The sequence below is a fragment of the Lagopus leucura genome, unplaced genomic scaffold (genome assembly GCF_019238085.1).
Source record: "Lagopus leucura isolate 7727_CA_CO unplaced genomic scaffold, USGS_WTPT01 Super-Scaffold_100016, whole genome shotgun sequence".
Taxonomy (NCBI): domain Eukaryota; kingdom Metazoa; phylum Chordata; class Aves; order Galliformes; family Phasianidae; genus Lagopus; species Lagopus leucura.
In genome coordinates this window covers 375,804-399,181 of record NW_024962270.1, presented here as the reverse complement: position 1 = coordinate 399,181, position 23,378 = coordinate 375,804, and the positions used below count along the sequence as shown (strand labels likewise).

Here is a 23,378-nt window from a genome sequence, read left to right as displayed (position 1 = left end):
TTTGGGCTCTGGGTTTGGCTGCTGCAGCCCCCTCCCTGGTCCTGGCAGCTGGCATTGCCCTCCTCTCTCTGTGGTCTGCCTCTCGGCAGGGTGCTGCGATCGCCAGCGTGGTCCCGTGTTTAACCTCCTCTCCTTCCAGACATCCGGGACAGCGGGGCCAAGCCAGTGATGGTGTACATCCACGGCGGCTCATACATGGAGGGCACGGGGAACATGATCGACGGCAGCGTCCTGGCCAGCTACGGGAACGTGATCGTCATCACACTCAACTACCGCGTCGGAGTGCTCGGTATGGGCTGTGCCACGGGACAGGGGGCAGGGAGAGGTGGCCGAGTGCCACGTGGCGGTGCCCACAGCAGCGTGGTCAAGTTCCTGGCACCGGCCACCCAGGCTTTTTTACTCAACCTGGCTCAGCTGAAAGCAAATATTGGTTTGTGGCTAAATAAATAAGAAATGTGTTTAGACAGCATCATCTCCTGAGAGTGCTCACAGCTCCGAGCTGCCAGAGGGTGCTGCCTCACCGCCCTGCGGATGCCATTAGAGCCAACAGCAGTGCCTGTGCTCCAGCAGCCTGTGTCCAGGGCTAGGGCAGGTTCAGGAGCTCCCCTTACCCTACATGGGCAATGCACAAGCCCAGATGCATCCCTTGGGGAAAGAAACAGGAGGGCTGTAAGGTTGATTTTGCTCTCTGTGGTTTCCTGCAAGATGCACAGAACCGTGCTCAGCCCTCCAAGGGCTTTGCTTGGGAAAAGTCCATCCAAGCAATCTGCAGGCTCTGCTGCTCTCACTCAGCTGGGTCAGGAGCTCAGTGCCCCACACCTGGGCACCACATCCTTCCGACAGCCCCTGTGCCCAACCTTCCTCGTGGGGATGACGGTCACACATCAGCAGCCTTGCTTGGATTTACCTGATAGAAAATAAGCTTTTCTGTCAGAACAAACATACTTGAGACCTTTCAATATTAAAAGTCAGGCCTTTCAGATTGATAGTGCAAATTTAAGAGATCTGAAATACAATCTGAAATCTGACTTAAAAGGTACCATTGGCATCTCCACTGAAGTGCTGCAGTGTGCCGGCAGGCGCACCCAGGTGCCGGAGCAGCACCACTCCCTGCTGCCAGGTAACTCTCAGAGCCATGCCTTTGGCTTCCTGCTTTGAGTCAAGGCAAACAAAACACTGATAGCTTATCTTGGGTGTTACCTTTACTATTGAAAGCATTTCTCAGCATCTTCCTCACTGAAAGTCTTTGCATTTTAAGCTGCAGTCGGTTCCTTTCTGCCCAGCCCACCTCCTTACATTTATAGTGCCTCCTCCAGACCATGCTATTCCATGGGAAGCATTGGCTGTGCATGCACGCTGCTCCCTGGCACTCTCAGCTTTCCTTGGAGCATCCCTTGGAGATGTCCTGGCCTGTTGTTAGTGTGGCTGGTGGTCGGGGTAGGGCAGAGCTCATGCCCATCATCCTGTCTCTGCCTGGAGTTGCTCCATCTCACCCCTCAGCCCCTCACCCACATGTGAGCAGCACTTTAATATCCCCACTCCAACCACAGCAGCCATAGAACCCCACTGGTCATGATGGGACGGGATCCCATAGGCTCAGGAAAGGGTGGGAGATCGGCCTGCTTCCCCCATCACTAACAGGGCTCTGCTTCACTCTCAGGGTTCCTGAGCACAGGGGACCAGGCTGCCAAGGGCAACTACGGGCTGCTGGACCAGATCCAGGCGCTGCGTTGGGTCAGTGAGAACATTGCCTTCTTCGGCGGCGATCCTTTGCGCATCACCGTCTTCGGTTCCGGCATCGGCGCCTCCTGCGTCAGCCTGCTCACCCTCTCCCACCACTCAGAAGGTAGGTGCCAGGGGTGCCAAGGAATTCGTGCTGGAGTAGAGGCAAAGGTGGGTGTGAGACTGCAGGGGAAATGAGGCCCCATGGTACCGGAGCGGAGATCTGGGTGTGCTGAAATTTGCACAACGCAGATGGAGGTGATGAGGTTGATATCGCATTGTAAATACGGTGGAGTGTTTGCTCTAGATAAAGAAAGGAATTGTTTATGCTGCGAGATTGTGCTGGTGTAAGAGCAAATGCATATAGAACACCTGTGAATAAATTTACATTGAAAACTGGAAAAAAGATTTTCAGCCAACTGAGAAGAGCTGTTCTGCCTTTAACTTCCTAAAGAAAGTGGTACGAGGAAAACCTGAACTGAGCGTGGCCCACAGGACACCAGACTGCCAGGGAGTAGTTCTATGGGGCACATACATGATAGTTAACCTCATGTAGTACCACATCCCTGCATGTGGGCACAGGACACAGGGGCAGTGGGCAACAGTGCTCCTCAGAAACGCAGGCAGGCACAACAAAATGACAACTCACACTGAAGAGCTGCAGCCCTGCTAGAGAGCCTGGGAACAGTGCACAAAGAAAGGAAACTTTCAGCAAGTCAGCACGTGGCAGAGGAGCTGATCAGCCTTCCCTCCGGGACTTGGGAGGACAAAGGATGGACTGATCACCCCAAACTTTAAAGTAGCAGTGATTTCAGCCCAGACTTCTACGAAGGTATCTGCACCAGAGCCAGCAGCGCCGTCCAATTTGTAGCATTTGGTTTGAAGGGTGCAGCTTGGAGGTGCCACGTCCAGCACATGGCAAAGATGGGCTTGCAAAGAGGTGAAAGGTTTGGAAACAAGAAGGAAGGTGAAGCTGCGGTGGCCCAGGATAGGTCTGCTCTGAGTAAACTGCTTTCCCTGCTGCCCCAGGATCTCAGGACATTTGTGATCAGTCCATGCTCCTCCACGAGTGCCCAGTGCCCAAAGTCAGTGCCTCTGCTCTGCACAGTGCTCCATCCTCCCGCTGACCCTTAGCAGGATGCTGCTGGGGATGTCACCCCATCTTCTTCAGGTCACTTGTGCAAACACGACTGGGTATTAGGAGGAGACACTTTCTATGGTAAAACCAGGAAATGCTTTGCATGAGTGGTCTGGGAAATCTGGTGTTGTGTGATGAAGGAGCAAGGGCGGATCTCTGCAGATTCCTGAGCAGCAGGATGGGCTCCACCTCCATGCAGGGGACACTCTGTGGCTCAAGGACTCATGTGTGACCATGCTATCCTCATGGATGAGTACCTGGGGCTCTGCAAGCCCTCCTGCACATGCACGGGTACATGGGGCCGTGAATACACCAGTCTTTTGCAGCCTGAAAGCTCCTACACAGAGAGAAGGGTTTTCTCTGACCAAACTGAGTTGGAGATGCAGCTGGCAGCACAGAGAGAGGCTGGTGGATTGGGGAACCCAGCAATTACTTCCCCAGAACAACTGCAGCTGCTTGCTGGCTTTCCCTCCATGGTTGAAGAGCCCAGCGCAGCACTTTCTGGGTGACACCAGGCTTTCTGCCACTAAACCCTGTGTCTGCATGCTGTGTCCTTTGCATCACATTGGTGCTGGGCACCTGGCTCCTTCACCGCCTTGGCTATGAACGCAGCGAGGAGGGAGGGGAGACGCTGATGCTGCAGCCAGGACTGCATCAGAACAAATGGACACAGAACGCCCTCATCCAGCCCCGCTCCAGGGCACCCATCTCCCCAGGGCCACCTCTGCAGCGCAGCAGGGAAGCCACACTGAGACTCAGCCTGGAGACCAGGCGGGTTTGTTTTTATCGGATCAAAATAAAACACGTAGTGATCAAGAGCTATTAATGAAGCAGCTAATTTGTGCCTGCTCTGCCAGGCGCGGCGAGAGGCAGACATGGGAGGCTGGTGCTGTGCACGCTGTGTCTGGCTGCCGGGAAGACCCGCAGCTCCCCTGCCAGCCCTGTTGCTTGCTAGCAGGTGGATTCCCTGCCAAGAAGCAAAGTGCTGCTTCTCTCCTCCAACAAAGGTGTGGGGAGGGGGGGTCTGTCATCTTGGTGGGAAATGGCCAGTGCCCAGTGGGCAGCACACTGATGGCGGGGTCAATAGCTGCTGCTGTAGGGAGTGTCTGTAAAGAGGATCCTCACCTTGGAGGCACCCAGCGAGGCTCAGGGAACCCTTAGATCAGCTGCTCCATGGTGGGTGATGGTGAAGAGCATGCAAGCCCACGGTCAGACTCAGGCCTGTAGGCTGGGCACTGCTTTCTAGGGCACTGGGAGGTGACAAACAGAGCTTGTGACTTCTCTTTGTCCCAGCGCATGGGACTGTACGTCAGGTACTTGGCAGAGCAAGGACTGTGCGTGCAGACAGCTATGGGCACTGTGGCTGATAGCCAGGATCCTCCCAGCACTGCTGCTGCAGGAAGGAACACGCTCCCTGCAAAGCTGCGTGGGTCCAGGTGTGCAGCCAGGTCTCCTGCAGCACTCCAAGCTCAGCCATGCCCCGTGCCCTGCACCACACATGAAATGGAATCTGGCAGCCGTCAAGTGCCAGGGTTCAGCAAGGCACAGGGGTGCAAGAGAGGGCTGGCCAGAGAGCAGAGACCACGGGGTGCACCCCAAGCTCGGCCGCCTTGCACCGCCCCGGAGGCTCCGCTTCCTCGCAGCCCTTTGTATTCCGAGCACAAGCGCCATTGACATGGGGCTGGAGCCCAGCCACACATTCCTCCGCCTGGGCCAGGGCCTTTGTGGCCCCGCTTTCCAGGGCGAAAGTCCACTCCCTCTGTGTTCCCAGTGGCAGAAAGGCCCTCTTTGTGCATCTGGCAGCGTGCTCCCGCGGGGCCGGATTGGCACCAAGCAGCCCCAGCTGGGCAGGAAGTGGCAGGGAGGGGGGTGAGGGGGACCCTGACAAAGCAGCGGGTGGGACATGCAGGGTTAAGTGTCCCCGAGCAGGGATTAACCCTCCCGCTGCTGCTGCGTGGTCCCATCCAGGCTGGGGGATGACGGCAGCGTGTGATGGCGGAGATGGAGCGTGATGTTCAGCCAGCCATGGCTGTGACACAGCCATGAATGGCCCCACGAGATGCTGGGACCCCCCCACGAGATGCCTGCCATGGGAGCACAGCACCCCATTGCAGCCTCGGGGTGTTGGAGCGTCTCTGAGCTCCTTGTTTCTCTTGCAGGTCTCTTCCAGAGAGCCATCATCCAGAGTGGCTCCGCGCTCTCCAGCTGGGCGGTGAACTACCAGCCCGTCAAGTACACCAGCATGCTGGCAGACAAGGTGGGCTGCAACGTGCTGGACACGGTGGACATGGTGGACTGCCTGCGGCAGAAGAGCGCCAAGGAGTTGGTGGAACAAGACATCCAGCCGGCCCGCTACCACGTGGCCTTTGGGCCGGTCATCGACGGGGACGTGATCCCAGATGACCCAGAGATCCTGATGGAGCAGGGCGAGTTCCTCAATTACGACATCATGCTGGGTGTCAACCAAGGCGAAGGGCTGAAGTTCGTGGAGGGCGTGGTGGACCCCGAGGATGGCGTTTCGGGCAGCGACTTTGACTACTCGGTCTCCAACTTTGTAGACAATCTGTATGGTTACCCCGAGGGCAAGGACACCCTGCGAGAAACCATCAAGTTCATGTACACAGACTGGGCTGACAGGGACAACCCCGAGACGCGCCGCAAGACCCTGGTGGCCCTCTTCACTGACCACCAGTGGGTGGAGCCATCGGTGGTGACAGCCGACCTGCACGCCCGCTACGGCTCCCCAACCTACTTCTACGCCTTCTACCACCACTGCCAGAGCCTGATGAAGCCCGCGTGGTCCGACGCGGCCCACGGGGATGAGGTGCCTTACGTGTTTGGGATCCCCATGATCGGCCCCACAGACCTCTTTCCCTGCAACTTCTCTAAGAACGATGTCATGCTCAGTGCTGTGGTGATGACCTACTGGACCAACTTTGCCAAGACAGGGTGAGCGAGGCAGGGTGGGGAGCGGTCTGCACTTGAGTGAGGGGTGGCAGGGTGGCACTGAGTCCCCTGTCCCTGGAGATCCATGGGCTTGGCTCCTCGTGCTCCTGCCTTGGGCAGGGCAATCGTGACCTGGCATGGCTGTAGCCAGCGTCAGCCCAGGACAGGGCTCCAGCCACAGCTGAGAGCAGGGGTGTGGGAGCAATTTGGTCACGGTTATCACGGGTGAGGCTCAACTCAGGGTTTGGGATGATGCCCATCTGTGCCTCCCTTTGTTTATCCGGAGGTAGCTGGCTCTTTCACCTCGCCTCTCTGGCTCTGCCGGGTGCTAGCTCTGTTTTGTCTGTGTCTCGCAGGGACCCCAACAAGCCCGTCCCACAGGACACCAAGTTCATCCACACCAAGGCCAACAGGTTTGAGGAGGTGGCCTGGTCCAAGTACAACCCCCGCGACCAGCTGTACCTGCACATCGGGCTGAAGCCGCGGGTGCGCGACCACTACCGAGCCACCAAGGTGGCTTTCTGGAAGCACCTGGTCCCCCACCTGTACAACCTGCACGACATGTTCCACTACACCTCCACCACCACCAAAGTGCCGCCTCCCGACACCACGCAGAACTCCCACATCACCCGCCGGCCCAACGGCAAGATCTGGACCACCAAGCGCCCCGCCATCTCACCCGCCTACAACAGCGAGAACGGGAAGGAGAAGTGGAGCCCGGAGCAGGAGGCGGGCACCCTGCTCGAGAGCCCCCGCGACTACTCCACCGAGCTGAGCGTCACCATTGCCGTGGGCGCCTCGCTCCTCTTCCTCAACGTCTTGGCCTTCGCCGCCCTCTACTACCGCAAGGACAAGCGGCGGCAGGACACGCACCGGCAGCCCAGCCCGCAGCGCGGCGCCGCCAACGACATTGCCCACGCGCCCGACGAGGAGATGCCATCCCTGCAGGCCGGCCAGGCGCACCACGAGTGCGAGGCCGTGCCGCCCCACGACACCCTGCGCCTCGCCGCCCTGCCCGACTACACGCTGACGCTGCGCCGCTCCCCGGACGACATCCCGCTCATGACGCCCAACACCATCACCATGATCCCCAACTCGCTGGTGGGGCTGCAGACCCTGCACCCCTACAACACCTTCGCCTCCGGTTTCAACAGCACGGGGCTCCCGCACTCACACTCCACCACCAGGGTATAGCTGCCCGCGGCTGGCGCACACCCATGCACGCACGCACACGCACTCGGCAGACACTGGCAGAGGGACCGGCGGGAGCCCCCTGGGACGGACAGACAGACGGACGGGTGGCACACACGGACGGTGTGACACCAAGCCCAAACCTGCGGGCGCTGCGCACCGCCGGCCGCCACGCTTCCCTCGGCGCTTTCTTTCATTCCTTTCTAACTTTGAGAAGTGCTTCAACTCTCCGGCTCCCGGCAGGAGGGCCCCACTGGTGCACCGGGGCTGTGCCCCCCGATGGGGACACGGCGGCACCCGCGCCCACTGAGCACCCCGAGACGGGCGAGCGGCGGTGCCGGGTATCCCTCTTGGAGGAGGTTTGGCATCCAGAGCGCCGTGGATAAGGCTCCGTCACTGTGCCATGGTGCTAAGGGCAGAGGCAGCAGGCAGGGACCCGGCCTCGCGCTGGGTGCGGGCGCTGGGAGCCGGGGAGCCGCCCCGCGATGGAGACGTGGCACCTCTGCCCCCTCTTTGCGCTGCAGAGAATCTCTTTTGTGTCAGTCGTTTCTCTTTGCAGAGACGTTTTTTAAAGCAGATCTTTAGTTCTTTACACACTAACGGAGTCGCCGCGTTTTGTCCTTTGTAAAGATTTTAAACCAAGTGTTCTTGATATAAAATAAAAAGCCAGTTAGAAGAACCCCAGCGTGTGTGCACGGTGCCGGCCCTGACGCGGCCCCACAGCCCCAGTACCCGTGCACGGGGCCAGCGGGCACCAGGCACCAGGCAGGGCCCTGCCTGCCGCGCTGCGAGGCCGCGCTCTTTTGTATTTTTGATATTCTCCCTCCTCTGTCACCCGTGCCCACGGATCTCAGCCAAAAAGCCCACTCCAGGGCCCAGCCACGGGCGCCCCACAGCCCCTCAGCCCCATCCCAACCCCCAGTCCAGTGCCACTCTCTGTGGGGTCGCCCAGTGGGGTTGGATGCGCGCTGCCAAAGCGCAGCCACCCACAGCCACCCTGCCCTGCTCGCCACCACCCCATGCAGGGTGTGCCACTGGGGACAGGGCACCCACCCCAGGGCTGGGGCACCCGCAGAGCCGGCGATGGCCGCAGGTGGTGGGGAGCTTAGGGCTGGATGTGGGGAAGTAGCTACCCGGGAGCAGTGAGGGCAGGGGTTGGTTTGGCCCCCAGCGTGGTCACCCTGAGCACAGGAGGGGACGGGTCCTGTGTCCCCACAGGGATGCCACCCTCAGCCTCGGTCCGGCTGGCAGACGCTGCCCGCACTGGCAGCCGTGACGCATTGGTGCCGGCTGACCCCACACAGCCCCACACGGCCCCACACAGCCTTGGTTTGGGGTGAGGGTGCTGGTTGGAGAATGTATTTATACCCTGTCACCCGCTCAGAGTAACAAATTCCAAATAAAACAGAAGTGATATTTTTAATAGTGGTGTGTCTTGCCTCTCCTTGAAACGTGCAGGGGGTGGATCACAGGGATGCCCCAACCTGGGGGTCCCCATGGTCCCGGCACCCACCTGGGCAGGAGTGTCACCTGTCCCCTGATGCCACTGGGGGCACGGTAGGGTCCCCACATGTCCCAGCCCTTCTGGGTCCCTGTGGCATTGAGGTCCTGTGCAGGACCTCGCCCACTCCATAGGTGTCCCACAATGTCCCCTCCCGCCCTGCCCAGCCCTGCTCCCCTCCCCCTGCTTGCTGATCAGAAATCTGCTGGTTTCATTGCTTTTTAATGTAATTTCCACTGGAGTCGCCATGGCAACCAGGCATGGGGGCCTGAATCGCCTCCAGGCAGCGCAGCAGAAGAGCCGGGCCGACGGCTGGGGCCAGGGGGGACCAGGGGGAGGCAGGCAGTGCTGCATGGGTGCTGCTTTGGGGAGTCCTCATCCTGCAGCCAGCACGAGGTAGAGGCACCCAGGGACAGGTGACCCTTTGCCATGGGGTTGATGTAGGGATGCTCCGCTGGTATCCTTCCCCACCCCAAATCCTGGCCCTTCAGCCCCCACTCAGCACTGCCCCGATCTCAGTGCCCTCTGCTCAGACCCACCCAACTCTCCCATCGAATGCCGCCTTCAGCGCCAGCTGCAGGAGAACTGGGATGGATGGAAACCTTGGAAACCCACATTGGTCCACGGGGGACGGGTTGCCATGGCGATGCCATCGCTCCGCAGCACAGCTCCAGCACAGCCCCGCTCACTGCAGTGCAGGCAGTGGAGCCAGCGCTGCCCAGGGGATGGCAGCCCACCCCAAAGACCCCAAGGACAACGCCAGCTGCCCGCCCTGCAATCCCCTGCACGGGGTGGGGGAGGTAGGTTCTTGCCCCACAACAGGAGCTCTCTCTGTATTCTGTGCCCCATTCCTTGCTGTCCCCATGGACCATCACGGCCACCCCAGCAGGACCCTGGGTGCAAGCTGGTGACTGGCAACACACTGCTATGAAGATCCTGCTTCTGCCATCTTCCCCAGCCTGCTGCCATCTGCTCTGGGTGTCCCCACCATCAGCAGAGAGCGGACACCGCATCCCCGAGAGCACACGTGGTCAACATCCGTGTGAGGACACGGGATATCCCCAGCTCCGGGGATGTGGTTGGAGCTGCAGGCATAGAGAAGCAGAAATAAACTGAACTGCGATGGCAGCGAGGCATGGAGAGGGCACGAGAGGCCACTGTGTGTCCGTGATGCTCCAGGAGCCACCGCCTGCGGGAGTGCAGCAGCATTGCTGTGTCCTGGTCCTGGTCCAGGTCCCCACCCCCCCAGCTTAGGGCCCAGCCACACAGCGCACCCATTGCTCCACGAGCACTGTGTTCCCCTGACCTCGCTCTGCAGCACAAAGCATTTCTGTGCTGTCTGCACCCTTCCTGGCACAGCAGACTCCAACGAGGGGGATCTGCCTCCTTGGGGAGTCCGTGATGCCATCACTTCAGCTCTGACAGCACCGCCCGGCACTGCTGTGCGTCGGTGATGGTTGGACACGGATTCCCTCTGTGACACTCTGACCCCACGGCCGCAGCACTGCGTCAGCCCGGCCCTGCAGCCGGATGCCGTCCCAGCACAACGCCTCTCCCGTACCCACAGCCTCACACATCACCATCGTGCTGCCAACCTCAGGATTGGCGTCACCACCCGTGAGCCCACGTCCGCTCCCGGCGGCCAAGGGCCGGTCCTGCCCTCGGAGTACAGCCTGTCCCTGCACGAGGGCTTTGCACAATGTTTTTGCTGCTGTACAAAGGGCAGCAGCTGCTGATGGCACCAACACGTCCCCACTTGACGCACTCTGTCCTGGGGTCACCGCTCGCAGTTCTCCACCCCCACCCCAAGCCTCATTCCCACCTCCACCTCCATCCACATTCCCGTCTTCATCTTCATCCCCATGCCATCCCCGTTCCTACTCTAATCCTCATCTCATTCCATCCCATCTCATTACTATTCTAATCCTCACCTCATTCAATTCCATCCCCATCCCCATCCAATTCCCATTCCCATTCTCATTCTCACCCTCATTCCCATTCCTGTCTACACCCCACTCCACCCCACCCCTCCCCACTCCTTCCCCACCCCTCCCCACTCCTTCCCCATCCCCCTCCCCATCCCCATCCCCATCTCCATCCCCATCCCTACCCCCATCCCCATCCCATCTCCTTTCCCATTCCGACCCATCCCGGCCCCGCAGCGCCCTCTGCCGCCGCAGTTCCGTCTCCCAGCGCGGTGGGGCGCTGGGTGCAGTGCTGACTCAGCCCCTTATGGGGGACGGCCGCCCCTCCCCGCCCTCAGCCCCATCCCGGGCCCCGCAGCCCCGCGTCGCTTCCACCCCAGTGCCCCTCCGGCCCCTTCGCCGTTTCCCATCTCTTCGACGGGACCTTGGAGCGGCCGCTCCGCCAGTTAATGGTTGACAGAGGCTGTTTGTTTTTCCCCTCTGCGGTTTTTCCCATTAAATTTGGGTGTCGGGAACGACCAACGACGCCCGGAGCTGCTCCGTGGGGGTGTGCGGAGCCCCGTGTCCCCCGCCCGGCAGCGCACGGCTCGCGGAGGGAACGATAGGACGGGACGGGGCCGTGGGGCGGTGCGTTGACCCCAAGGCACGGCGAGGGGAACGGGACACACCTGCGGCGCTGGAAAAGAGCAGCGGAACGATTTGGGAGGGGTGGGCGGCGACCGGGGCGGTATAAAGTCCAGGGTGCAGCTCCGAACGCTGCGTCGGGAGGTGTGCGGGACCGAGAGCTTTCGCCGTCCAGTCGGCGAGGTGGGTACCGCGGGGGGGACCCGGGGCTCGGCCGCAAGGAGCGCGACGCGCTGCGCCCGATCCGAGCGCTCGGCATCGGGGCTGCGGGGCTGGCACACGGAGGGCACCGCCGTGCTGTCCCCGCCTTCCTCCCCACCGTGCCACGTCCGTGCCTGGCCCTGAGCTGGAGCCGTGCCACGCGTGCCGCTCCGTGTCCGGGGCTGGTGGAAGACACGGGGACCCCTTTTCTCTGTGCACGGGAAGGCACGGATGGCACCATTCCCGGCCCCGCTGTGCCATCGCTGCCGCACGGAGACGCGGCTCGGCTTAGTCCCGTGTCCCCAGCACGTGGCTGCACTGGGTGCTCGCCGTTCGGGGAGGTGACCGTCCCCACTGCCACGTCCAGCCCGCCGTACTCAGGTGGCTGCCGACCCGGAGACCCCCCCGGTGGCGGCGGAGGAGCCACATCCGTGCTGGGCGCGGGGCGAGGTGGGAGCGGGGACGCAGCACACAGGGACTTTGTTTGGCTGGGGTGGGCGGAAGTCGGGGCGTTGGATCTGAATGCTAAAGTGTGTTGTTCAGGAGCCCATAAAGGCCCCATTGTATGCAAATAGTTTATAAAGCAGCATATGACTTCCAGTGCAGGGCAGTGGTGGACAGAGACGAGGGCAGGCGGAGCAGAGCTCTGCTGCGGGAGACATGAGACCTTAGAGGGGCCTTTGGGGGCAGCTCAGCAGGACTCTTCCTCACTGCCAGGTATGCGCTGGGGCGGCTCCCAGCCCTGTGCCTGGGTGCAGAGCACCCCCCGTGCTGCTCGGTGCTGGCATTCGGGGTGTGTAGGGCAGGGCAGGGCTGGGGCAGGAGGAGGGTGGTACTGCAGGGCTGCAACCCCAGGGCTGGGGATCCCCAGCTGTGCTCTAGGATTGTTGTGGGAGTGGGCAGAGCTCAGTACTGGGTGTGGGTGTGGGGTCTGGGAACGTCATCCCCACCCTGTGCAGCACCTGGGGGTGGGGAGGAGGGCAGGAGGATGGCACTGAGCCACAATGGGACAGAAAGGTCAGCTCTGCTCCCGCATGGGGCAGAGGCCCTGCAGCAGCTCCTGGCTGCACGCTAGGAGCCCTTTGACCTTCTGCTATGGGGCTGGGCTGGGGGCAGGGGACGGCAGAGCTGTGGGGCAGAGTGCTGCCCTGAGCTGTGTCAGCAGCTCCTGTCCTGCCGTCTGTCCTGCTGTCACGCTGTCTGTCCATCCATCCTGCTCTCTGTCTGCCCTGCCCACCACCCTCAGCTCTGCGGTGGCCACTTGCTCCCATGTCCCCCACCACCGACCACCGTGGTGGCTCTCAGTCGGGGCCCAGCCCTCTCCTAACGCCACTTCTCGTTGCTCCCTGCCAGGCGTGAGGAGCCATGAACTGGGCCGGCCTCTACGCGGTGCTGAGCGGGGTGAACCGCCACTCCACCGCCATCGGGCGCATCTGGCTCTCCGTCATCTTCATCTTCAGGATCATGGTGCTGGTGGTGGCAGCCGAGAGCGTCTGGGGGGACGAGAAGTCCGCCTTCACCTGCAACACGCAGCAGCCGGGCTGCAACAGCGTCTGCTACGACCACTTCTTCCCCATCTCGCACATCCGCCTGTGGGCCCTGCAGCTCATCCTGGTCACCACGCCGGCCCTGCTGGTGGCCATGCACGTGGCCTACCAGCAGCATCAGGAGAAGAAGCTGCTGATGATGACGGGCCACGCGGACACCAAGCACCTGGAGGAGGTGAAGAAGCACAAGATGCGCATCGCGGGATCGCTGTGGTGGACGTACGTCTGCAGCGTGGTCTTCAGGCTGCTCTTCGAGGCCGTCTTCATGTACCTCTTCTACATGATCTACCCCGGCTACCAGATGGTGCGGCTGGTCAAGTGCGAGGCTTATCCCTGCCCCAACACCGTGGATTGCTTCGTCTCGCGGCCCACCGAGAAGACCATCTTCACCGTCTTCATGCTGGTCACCTCCAGCGTCTGCATCGTGCTCAACATGGCCGAGTTGGTCTACTTGGTGGTGCGGGCTTGTGCACGCCGCAGCCGACACAACTCCAACCCTTCCTCGGGGAAAAGCTCTTTCTACGGCCACAAGCTTTCCTCTGAGTACAAGCAGAACGAGATCAACCAGCTGCTGACGGAGCAGGACGGATCCCTCAAGGACATGCTGCGCCGCAACCCCAGCCTGCAGGAGAAGGGCGACCGCTGCTCTGCGTGTTGAGCCCCACGCCTCCCCACAGCCCCGGGGAGGGTGCACACTGCCCTCATATTGTGTGTTGCACGCCCGGTGCCGGCCCTCCTGGACAGTGGGGATGGGGAGGGCAGGGCAGCCGCTGTGTGCTCGGGCCATTAAATGTCCATTCTCAGGTGCTGCCTCCCTGCTTTGTGCTCGGGGTGGGGATGCGGTGCCAGCGTGGGGTGCCTATCCCTGAGCAGAGAGGAGCAGTTCTGGCTGCACCCAGGCTACCACTGCCCCATGTGCAGGGCTGCCCAGCCCCATACCTGGGGGTTTGGAGGGCCACGGTCCCCAGGTGCAGTTGTGGTTGCGGTCACGGTGCCCCAGCAGTGCGCGTGTGGGAGCGGTGACCCTCTGATGGCATTGAGCGCCAGCCCCTGCAGCCCCACAGTATATTTAGAAAAGTGCCCAGACCAAAAATAGAGGGGAAATTTTTTCCCCCAGTGGCTGCTTCATCTGCCAATCACAAAAAAAAGCCAATGGAGCCTGCAGCTGCATCACGAACCGCTAACCTTCTGCCCACCATCGGGTGGACAGACAGACAGACAGCCGGAGCCGGGTAGACCTGTCCGCACTGTGAGCGCGGGGGAAACAGCTTTGGAGCATCCCACACCACTCTGGAGACAGCGTGGGAGCAGCCACGTACCTGCGACGGTGAGGGGTCCCCGTGCAGGCGGTGTCCCCATGGCAGCCGTGCCCACCCCACTGCTGGGGCTGCTCCTGCCTGAAGCTGCCCACACCGGGTCAGGGGGTTTGGGGTGCATGAAGTGGGGGCAGCCCCAGTGCAGGTCCCTGCATGCCCACCCTGGGGATGGGGCTGCGGTCGGGCACGCGTGTGTCCGTCTGTAACGTGGCTGTCTTGCAGCGCCATGGGGGACTGGAGCCTGCTGGGGCGGCTGCTGGAGAACGCCCAGGAGCACTCCACGGTGGTGGGGAAGGTTTGGCTCACCGTCCTCTTCGTTTTCCGCATCCTGGTGCTGGGGGCAGCTGCGGAACGGGTGTGGGCTGATGAGCTGGCTGGCTTCTCCTGCGACACGCAGCAGCCCGGCTGCCAGAACGCCTGCTATGACAGCACCTTCCCCATCTCCCACCTGCGCTTCTGGGTCCTGCAGATCATCTTTGTCTCCACCCCCAGCCTGGTGTACCTGGGCCACATCCTGCACCTGGTGCACCTGGAGGAGAAGGCGCAGCAGCAGGCGGCAGCGCGGGGTGGCGGTGGGGCTCGGAGGCAGCAGGGGAAACCCCGGATCCCAGCACGGGACACTCAGGGCCGGGTCCGCATGCGTGGGGCCATCCTGAGGACGTACGTCTGCAGCGTTGTCTTCAAGGCTCTCTTCGAGATGGGCTTCATAGCAGGGCAGTATGCCTTGTATGGGCTTGAGCTGAAGCCCCTCTACACCTGCGGCCGCTGGCCCTGCCCCAACACCGTCAACTGCTACATCTCCCGGCCCACTGAGAAGACCATCTTCATCCTCTTCATGCTGGGGGTGGCCTGCGTGTCTCTGCTGCTCAACCTGGTGGAGATCTACCACCTGGGCCTCACCAAGTGCCAGCAGCGGCCAGGTCCCAGATCCCGCATCCTGCCTGGCCCTGGTGGCCTTGCAGGGTCCCACAGTGCCCGCTTCACCTTGCCTGGTGGTGGCGACCCCATGGATGCCAGCAGACCACACCTGGCACCTCTGGGGAAGGCTGGTGTGTGGCTGGGGGTGGCCAGTGGGTCCCGTGGGAAGGCGCGGGCAGCGGACCTGGCAGTGTGAATGCAGCTGGTGCCTGCTGGGATGCTCGGGGATGGATGATGCGTGGGCTGCTGTGCTGTGGTGTCCACAGCTGTGGTTCCCATCTCCAGGCCTGTGGCACAGACCCCATGGCCAGCATGAGCTGAGCATGGCCCGGGAGCAGCAGGACCAAGCCGGTGCAGAGGCAAACCCCACTACCCCAACCATGAGCCCTGAGGAGCAAATAAACACCCACTGCACCTCACTTGACTCCTGCTCTGCCCGTGGGCACTGTGGCATTGCTGCCTGAACATCCATCTCATGCATGACCCCAAAGGCTGGGGAAGGGCCACCACCATTGCTGGGCTGTAGTCCTGTGGGTGGGGAGCAGGCAGGACAGGCAGCACAGCAAGGGAGGGATGGAGAGGAGATGCATGGTGGCAGCTCTCCTTCCCCAGGGCTGTGATCTGGCTGCAGGGACATGCTGAGCTGGGATCACCCACTGTTGAGGGGACAAGGGCCCTTTTGCCCAACAGAGCCACGCAGCACATGTGGGAGAGGCCAAGCCCAGGGAAGGGAGGATCCCAGCCCCACAGGCAAGCTCCCTGTTCGGGGCTGCGGCTGAGCAAGGGGCTGCATGCCAGTGCCCACCCCTTGCTTGGGGAAAGCAGGGGCAGCCAGCAATTTTCTGCAACTTTATTTGAAATGAATGGTTTCCAGAGACACAGGGTTAGTCCTAACGCCCTGTTATCACTACAACAAGACTGGTGAGTGGCTCACTCTCCACATGGACACAGAGAACAGAGGGCCCCAGGCCAAGGCCCAGAACAATATATACAGGCTCAACAAACAGTGCTGAGACCCATGTACAGCTCAGGAAAACCAACCAGAACACAAGGAGGGGCAGGAGGCAGCAGGGAACAGCACAGCAGGAGCCCAGCCCGCTCTGGGCAGGGCACTAGGGCCCTGCAACTTTGGGAGGGAGGAGAGGCCAAGCAGATCCCCTCACTTCTGCCAGAGGCTGCCTGAGCCTGGAGCAGAGCAGAGGGACCCACTACTGCCACCAGCACCCCAGCCAGCTTGCAATGCTGGTGGCACCTCGCCCTGCGTAGGGGGCTACACCAGGAATGGGGACAGTGAGGAGGGAAGGGCAGCACTGGCACAGACCCGTGTCAGTCAGTTTTCTGCCGACTCAGAAAACATTGACAAAATTGAGGGAGACGACCCAGCTGGGCCTCTGACCCCACGTTCCAGCACCAACTTCATCTGCTCCCAACAGCCAGCCCTGGCCAACCCCCAACCCTGGAAACAACTCTTCCCCTATGCAACAGCTCACACTCTGCCAGTGGTCCTTCCCTGCTGCCCTGAAAACACTGCCCCACTGCAGCAGAGCTACCGTTCCTGCCGTGCCACGTGCAGCTTCTGTGAGCTGATGCCAAGGGAAGGGGGGAATTTAAAAGCCTCAGAGCCTGCTGGTCCCAGGCAGCACTCTGCCGTATTGTGCGGTTCCTGCCTCAGGGCAGAGGGAGAAGGGGTTAGTGTCAGAGCTTGGGGTAGGGGCTGCAGCCCTGGGGAGCGGGAGGACGGGGAGGAAAAGGGGCCACCACCCTGGTGGCTTTGCCACCTCTGTGCTGCAGGGGCTGGCCCCAGGGAAGATGGCCCACCTGGCACGGGACAGGGCTGAGCGCAGGCGCCACGTAGGTAAGAAAGGCCTGTTACGAGCAGGATGAGATGTCTCGAGTCCAGTAACAATGTGGGGACAGCATTGCCGCAGTCCCGGCCCCACGCTGTGCTGCACGGCCCCCAAAACAGGAGTCACGGAGATGAGGTGTCCAAGGCTGGAGCAGAACGAGCCCAGCAGCACCCTGTGCTTAGTCCATATCATCCTCCACACTGCTGAGCCGGCTGTGCTCCTCGTAGATCTCCCTCACCACCAGGATGCGGTTCAGCATGCTTTCCAGCATGCTCCTGTCCATGGGGATGACTGAATACCAAAGCGGGGACTCTGCGATGCACGACCTCTCAGGCTGCAGGTAGAAGATGTCGTTGCGGTTCCGCATACTCTCAGGACTGTAAGGAGAAAGGAAAGTGAGACCTAGGACATCAACAGCACGGACTCAGAAAGCCTGGCTCGCCCTCTCGATTATCAAGGAGGGCTCAAGGGTCTCATCTTCTGGGCTGGACAAGGCCATGCACTGTAGTCCTCACTCCAAAGCAAGCTCCCTAACCAATGCGCCACATACCCCTCCATGTCTTTCAAGAAATAAGGAATGAAAGCAGACAGAGAGAAGTATTCTCTCCATCACAGTCTACAGCAGTGCAGACCCTGGTCAAGGCTTAACGCTGATGGAAGAACGTGCAGAGAGCAGCAGCTAGTCCACTGGGTCTCCCTGAAACTGAGAGGTGGCCCCAAAACAACACAAGCCTCTGATCCAGAAAAGCCTCACCATTTAGAGAGGTAAAACTCGTAGAACTTGACGGGGCATCGAAGCGGGTTCATCTTGTTCTCCCGCTGCTCCAACATTGGCATCTCCTCCTCACGCTTCCTCTTTCCAGTGCTACCATCTGCAAAGGCGGGATAGGGGTAGGATCACAGCTGGGACACGACAGAGAAGGCAGGGAGAGGGACAAAGAGATGTTCTGTCAGACCCTACCTCGGCCTTTCTTCTGCTTGGCAGGAGCGCAGTAGCGGATGCTCACCATCTTTGTGACGCCACGGGCTGTGGTGCACTTGCGAGACTGCCGCACTACGTTGGTGAAGGAGAGCTGCATGTGCTCCTCCGCCGTCTGCAGCCCAAAGAACTTCGTGTTGAAGAACATAAGGGTGTTAAGGAGCACAAAGGGTGAGTAAACGCCCAGCTGCTTGCACTCCCAGAGGTGCTCCTCCTCGACACGTGAGAAGACTGTGTCTGTAATACAGAGGAAGAACCAGGTCAACACCCACAGCGGCCTCGTGTTCTTTCAGGAGGGAACTAGAACAATGTGCCTGCCAGCAGTGGCTGGGAGCCAGCCCCACGCATCTGAAGAACGTGGGCCTGGAGCAATCCCTTCCCCTCCAAGTTCAACTCGGTGCTGACACTTCACAATGCCCGCCTTCCCATGAGGTTCCTCCTCCGGAGCCATTGGTGGACCCTAACCCTGCCCATTCCACAGCACAGGCAAATCTCAGCCCAGAATCCCAATAAATCCTAACAGCTCATCCCTACAGATGGCCACGAAGTGGACTCCAGGTCAGTGCTCCACCTCACTACGTGAGATAATAGAAAAGCCAGCCCCTCTCTAGACACACAGGTCTGGAGCCAAAGGCTTCTGCCTGGAACAGCCATCATGCACAAGAGAGGCTACAGCAAATACCTGTTTATTGCAGGGAAGGAAGCCCAGATTGTGGCATCATGGAAAGCCTCTGCAAAGTTCTGCTCACAAGGTGTTATGACAGCAACCATGGCCAACGTTCGTAACAGTATGCAGGGCTTTCCAACAGAGTGGGAAGGGAAGGACAAACCTGCTGGTTTGATATCCTCTTTCCCAAAGGGTTCGGACACCAATGAAATTCACTATTGTAAAGGTTAGAACTGCTCCAAGAAACAAATGAGCCACACTCTGCTCCCAGCCAGCCTGACTCTGGGAAACAAAGTTGCTGAGGCATAAACCAGATTGGCTCTGCTGTCAGTATGGGTCAGGATGACCCTAAAACGCAGTGGAACAGCACTGCCTGTGCCAAGAAAGAAGACTGAGGCTGGAGGAATGCAAACAGACTGGAGGATCCAAGGCAAAAAGCATAAATGGGTTATGTGTGTGTAAGTCAAGGTAATATGGAGACACGTACTGTTTGGTAAGACTGTGGGTTGCCAGCCACTCAGGGACTTGTTCAGCTCCTGCACGAAGGTCAGGTAGTAAAGGTCTGTAAATATATTCACCATACGATTGTTCTCAAGCAGGTACTAGAAAGAACAGAACACACAGTCAAGAGAGACAGTGGTACCTGGTGCAAACCCTTCCCATAAAGGCCAGGACACATACAGAGCCCAGGACTGCACAGGCAGAGTTGCAGAGCAGATGCTTAGCTATAAGCACCTACTCCTGAAAACTGAGAAACTGCACGACATCACAAAGCTGAGTTGATGAATGAGAAGGGACTGAGACTGAATTTGGAGACTTCACTCAGCCTTCCTCTAGGATGTGCTCCTTGGGTGCAAGGACAGGGAATGCCTGTCAGCTCCCACTGGGCTCGGGAATGAAGACCGAACCAGGTAGGTTGCTGTCATAGGTCTCCAGAAGGCAAAATAAAGGGTAAGAAAACCCCCTCACCAAACGTGACCCCCAGGTCTGGCTGCGAAGGAAGGGAGGACAAGCAGCCTTCCCTCACCTGCTGGATGCCAAGGCAAAGGTAATAGATGCTGTCTGGTTCGTAGCGCTCTCCATTGGGCCGCGTTATTTCCTTGACAAACTGAGCCAGGCCATAGTTGAGTTCAGCTGCTGTGCAGGCCAGGATGTCTTCTTTGATCCTAATGGGCTTGGCTGTGGAAACAAACACCGCAGCCTCAGACAATATCCTGCAAGGCGAGAAGCACCTCGAGGGGCTGGGATCAGCTGCTGGGAGGTGCCTGCCACTCCGCCCCACACAGACAGGACACTTACGACCAAAGCGCAGCTCCTCTCCCTTGCTGGTCTCTCCCCCTGCATATTTGGCTTGCACCCATGACTTCCAGGCATTCACACCATAGGAGTAGTTCAGTGCTGTGCAGCTGGGCTGACTGCTCATTGAGTCCCGGGAACAGCTTTCAGAGAGCACCAGGCGCTTCTGCCCCTGCAGAGAGGTGTACTGTGAGATGAGGCATGTACCTGGGACAGATGCAAGATTCCCAGCTGCTCCTCAGACCTGCTGGCAGCTAGTTCCCTCCCAGTGTGCCTGTGCCAATGCCAGCAGGCATCCTTCTGCTGACAGCCAAGCTAACAAGATCCATTAGTTATGAGGACCACAGGCAGGGAAGAGGCCAGCTCTCACACGGCATGTTGCATTCAGGGCTGCTCCATAGTAACAGGAACATATTTCCATTCAGAGAGTGGCCCACAGGCCAGGTATGCTCTGAAGGGAGGGAGTACAGCCTCCCCAGCACACCTCACCTCAGACTGTGTCCCAGATGGCAACTCCCACTTCAAATCCACAAGGCTTTGAGCAGGCAGCACCCACTAACAGCTCACCTTTCGGACAGCACGAGGCAGCTCTTGCTCTGTGGACACATCTTCGGGGCCCACCAGCCCACAGTCAAAGAGGAAATCTACACTGGGGTTGATGTATAGAGGATCTGAAAGGAAACACAGGTATAAGAGATCAGCTGAGACACCTCATCCTGTCCCCAGCAGAAAAAACAGGCAGGCGTCTAAGGCAAGTTGCCATTCTGGTCTGGTTCTTACAGCCAGCTGTAGAGGGAACATGCAGCCTAAAACCCTGTGCCCACCTCTTCTGCCTGGCACAAACATTTAGCCACAGCCCAACAAAGGAAACACTATCACCTGCCAGACTTGCAAAATTTCTCAGGCTAACCAGAACCAAACATCTGGAATATCTTTCATGCCTTCATTCCAGGCCAGCAGTGGTGACAGTCTGGCACAAGTACCCCAATTCTCTGTCTTCTGCTGCTACTATACTGCCTCAGCACTGCTGAGCATGTCCACCCCTTCTTCCCAACCTTCTGCCCTCTGACAAACACACACAGCAATTCTGCCATTTCCCAAAATGTCATGCACTGTCCAGGCCTCTCTTGGGCTTCGCTGGATCGTCTGCAATCATTATCTGTAAGCACACTATCACCTTTGCCCTACACTTGGTGCTGTTAGAATCAGCTTCTCATTCTCCCTTTCCTGCAGACCTACATCCTCAGGAGGTCAGTTAGTCAGAAAACACAGACTTGTCCAAAAGTGGTGGTCTCACCCCTGCTGCGAGCAGTCATCTGCAAGACCCTCAGCTCCTGGCCTCAAGCAGGGTCAGTCAGAGGGCATGGGGAGGTAAGTTCACACAGGTCTTAATGCTGCTGGCAAAGGTGGGCTGAGGGCAGCAGGACCCTGCTGCAGCACGAGCAGCCCCACATGCCTGCTTCACCTAGCTCTTACTCTTAGGGAAGTCAGCCTCCAGGTCCTGGCCTGGCTCATCGAGGACGTTTGCCATCTTGACAGCCATAGCCAACACATCGTCCCTTGCCGGTCCAAACAGATCACAGTCCTCCAGGAGACCCTCTGCGCTCTGGTTACTCACCAGGTCTGCAATGCAAAAGCAGATGAGAAACATAACTTTCAAAAAACTGTTTTGTCTCATGATAACTGGAAAATGAAGTCAGGCTCCCTAGGGCACAGTCCTGTGCTCGCATCAGCACCACAACAACTGCGCCGCCCAGCTCTCCCTGCACAGCAAGAAACTCGACCTCCGTCCTCACCCAGACACAGCCCCAGTCACTGGGGCTTGAGGAATGCAGCCCCCAGCTAAAAAGATCTGTGAGGTCAGGACTGTTAGCCTTCTGGCTGGGGAGCTACTTTAGGTAAGAGCCTGAACAGCCTTGTGAATAAATCAGTGAACGTGTGCCAAGAGTGGCAACCCCAAAGCAGACGGTGGCAGGCACTGCTCCTTGCTGCAGTTCTCCCCTCCTGGTACTTCCTCAGCAGCAGCTGAGGGCTTGCTCCACTCTGCTCCTTCTCAAAGGCTTTGGAGGAGCTGCAATCCGGGCAGATGTTCCGGTTTCAGGAGCAGGTAAACCTTGGCAATGCCAGCCATCAGGTCAGCCCGAGCCACGGCAGAACCTACCGCACAGGTCCGAGGAGGCTTTGTCCAGTTCTTCAGCCTCTGCAATCATCTCTGCCATGGCCAGGATGTCAGCCTCTAGAGGATTGGAGGGGATCTTCACCTTCAGCTCCTCAATTGTCTCCACAATCTTATCCGCGCTCTCCAGTGTGGTGGGTAGAAACATTGGCACAGGCACCTGTTGACAGCAGCACACCAGGCAGAGATCAGATGTGCTGTGCTCACACAGGGTTCCGGTTCAGCCAACTGCTGGGTAAGCAGAGGCAGCAGAAGAGGACAGAGAAGCAGGAAAACTACAGCAAGGCAGGACTGAGACAGAGAACACAAGCAGGTGAAGTGTGTCGCTTACCGGGACAGGCATGGAGAAAGGCACAGGTACTTTCTGGCAGTACATATGCATAGGCACAGGCACGAAGATCGGGACTGGGATTGGCAACACAATCACCTGGGGCTTCCAGTCAGCCTCTGACAAGAGCAAAAGTACATCAGTGACCTTGCTCCCAGCAGCTCCTCCACCCAGCCTAGCTATGCACAGCCATGCCCACACAGCCAACCACACAGCACCACAGCCCCTCCAGACATCAGCATCTGACTTACAGGCAGAGCTGAAGCAGCAGCAGCAAGCCAGTTAGTTCTGCAGGAGAAACTTGCCTCAGCAAGTGGTGCAAGCCCTGCTCTTATTTGGTCCTACTGAGAGATCTAATTACTTTGTATATGCTAGAGGCATACATGCACGCAATGACACAGTGCATTCACAGAGCATTCACAGTGGAACCTGCTGGACAGACAGCTCCTCAGGCAAGCTGAAGATCTCTGGAAGAAAAGGAGCTGCCTCACATACTGTAAGAGAGGTGGATTCAAGCTGCAGTGCTCCTTTTGTTGCTCATGGAAATGGACTCCCAACCTCCATCCAAGGCTGTGCATGCCTCGCACACCCCTGACACTCCCTCAGCATGATGCCAAACGTTCAGCAGTTCTATAGAGTGTTTCAAGCTGGATTCATATCCAGTCTGGAGTAGAGACAGGCAATCTTCCTTTCCAAAATGCCCCTTTAATCCTGCAGTTAGTTATGTCTTACTGTCCTACCTGTCTGACATCCTTTGGACTTCATTTCTACTTTGCAGGAAACACCCCGGTTCTGCATCAGTGGTTTGCACATGGCAGCTTTGTTCTTCCGAGGGGTGGCTGGAACTGGAGGGGGTGGGGGAGGCGGCGCGGCTGGAGACATGTGGGCTGAGGAGGTCTTTGATGACAACTGAGGAAATGCAGAAAGCAGGAGGTTGGTGTCCACTGAAAGCAGCAGCACTGCCTCTTTTCAACCACTGGTACAGCCTCCTGGAGCCTGGCAGCCCACAGCACACATGTACATGTTCCCAGAGTTACATCTGGCCAATGGGCTGCC

The 23,378-nt window shown here is 59.2% G+C and overlaps 4 protein-coding genes across 13 annotated transcripts in view; 3 read left to right on the top strand and 1 right to left on the bottom strand.

The window, feature by feature from the left end:
- Positions 1-8,420, top strand: part of NLGN3 (neuroligin 3) — a 30,525-nt gene extending 22,105 nt beyond the window's left edge. For all 5 annotated transcript variants that reach the window (XM_042876529.1, XM_042876531.1, XM_042876530.1 and 2 more), the window contains 4 exons: positions 140-289; positions 1,661-1,846; positions 5,020-5,809; positions 6,163-8,420. In XM_042876529.1, the coding sequence (XP_042732463.1) occupies positions 140-289; positions 1,661-1,846; positions 5,020-5,809; positions 6,163-7,000 (1,964 nt within the window). In that variant the 3' untranslated portion in view covers positions 7,001-8,420. The remainder of the gene's footprint in view (positions 1-139; positions 290-1,660; positions 1,847-5,019; positions 5,810-6,162) is intronic.
- A 2,704-nt stretch (positions 8,421-11,124) lies between these two features.
- Positions 11,125-13,598, top strand: GJB1 (gap junction protein beta 1). Of its 2 annotated transcripts, none has more exons than XM_042876573.1 (2): positions 11,125-11,230; positions 12,602-13,598. In XM_042876573.1, the coding sequence occupies exon 2, from the start codon at positions 12,614-12,616 to the stop codon at positions 13,451-13,453; it is 840 nt and encodes a 279-aa protein (XP_042732507.1). In that variant the 5' UTR covers positions 11,125-11,230; positions 12,602-12,613; the 3' UTR covers positions 13,454-13,598. The 2 variants fall into 2 exon arrangements, with proteins under 2 accessions (XP_042732507.1, XP_042732508.1); XM_042876574.1 differs by lacking the exon at positions 11,125-11,230 and adding an exon at positions 11,790-11,965.
- Positions 13,599-13,680: 82 nt separating this feature from the next.
- LOC122182912 (gap junction alpha-3 protein-like) lies at positions 13,681-15,448 on the top strand. Its single transcript, XM_042876572.1, has one exon. The coding sequence runs from the start codon at positions 14,338-14,340 to the stop codon at positions 15,223-15,225; it is 888 nt and encodes a 295-aa protein (XP_042732506.1). The 5' UTR covers positions 13,681-14,337; the 3' UTR covers positions 15,226-15,448.
- Positions 15,449-15,864: 416 nt separating this feature from the next.
- The window catches only part of ZMYM3 (zinc finger MYM-type containing 3), a 29,885-nt gene continuing 22,371 nt past the window's right edge, over positions 15,865-23,378 (bottom strand). For all 5 annotated transcript variants that reach the window (XM_042876566.1, XM_042876564.1, XM_042876565.1 and 2 more), the window contains 11 exons: positions 23,063-23,231; positions 22,326-22,441; positions 21,980-22,154; positions 21,295-21,441; positions 20,386-20,489; positions 19,822-19,990; positions 19,550-19,701; positions 19,010-19,124; positions 17,838-18,092; positions 17,631-17,748; positions 15,865-17,253 (listed from right to left, as the gene is read on the bottom strand). In XM_042876566.1, coding sequence (XP_042732500.1) covers positions 17,055-17,253; positions 17,631-17,748; positions 17,838-18,092; positions 19,010-19,124; positions 19,550-19,701; positions 19,822-19,990; positions 20,386-20,489; positions 21,295-21,441; positions 21,980-22,154; positions 22,326-22,441; positions 23,063-23,231 — 1,719 coding nt within the window. In that variant the 3' untranslated portion in view covers positions 15,865-17,054. The remainder of the gene's footprint in view (positions 17,254-17,630; positions 17,749-17,837; positions 18,093-19,009; positions 19,125-19,549; positions 19,702-19,821; positions 19,991-20,385; positions 20,490-21,294; positions 21,442-21,979; positions 22,155-22,325; positions 22,442-23,062; positions 23,232-23,378) is intronic.

Bases quoted from the DNA above. Each gene is read 5' to 3' on its own strand.
- GJB1 (XM_042876573.1), top strand. From the start codon at position 12,614: ATGAACTGGGCCGGCCTCTACGCGGTGCTGAGCGGGGTGAACCGCCAC.
- LOC122182912 (XM_042876572.1), top strand. From the start codon at position 14,338: ATGGGGGACTGGAGCCTGCTGGGGCGGCTGCTGGAGAACGCCCAGGAG.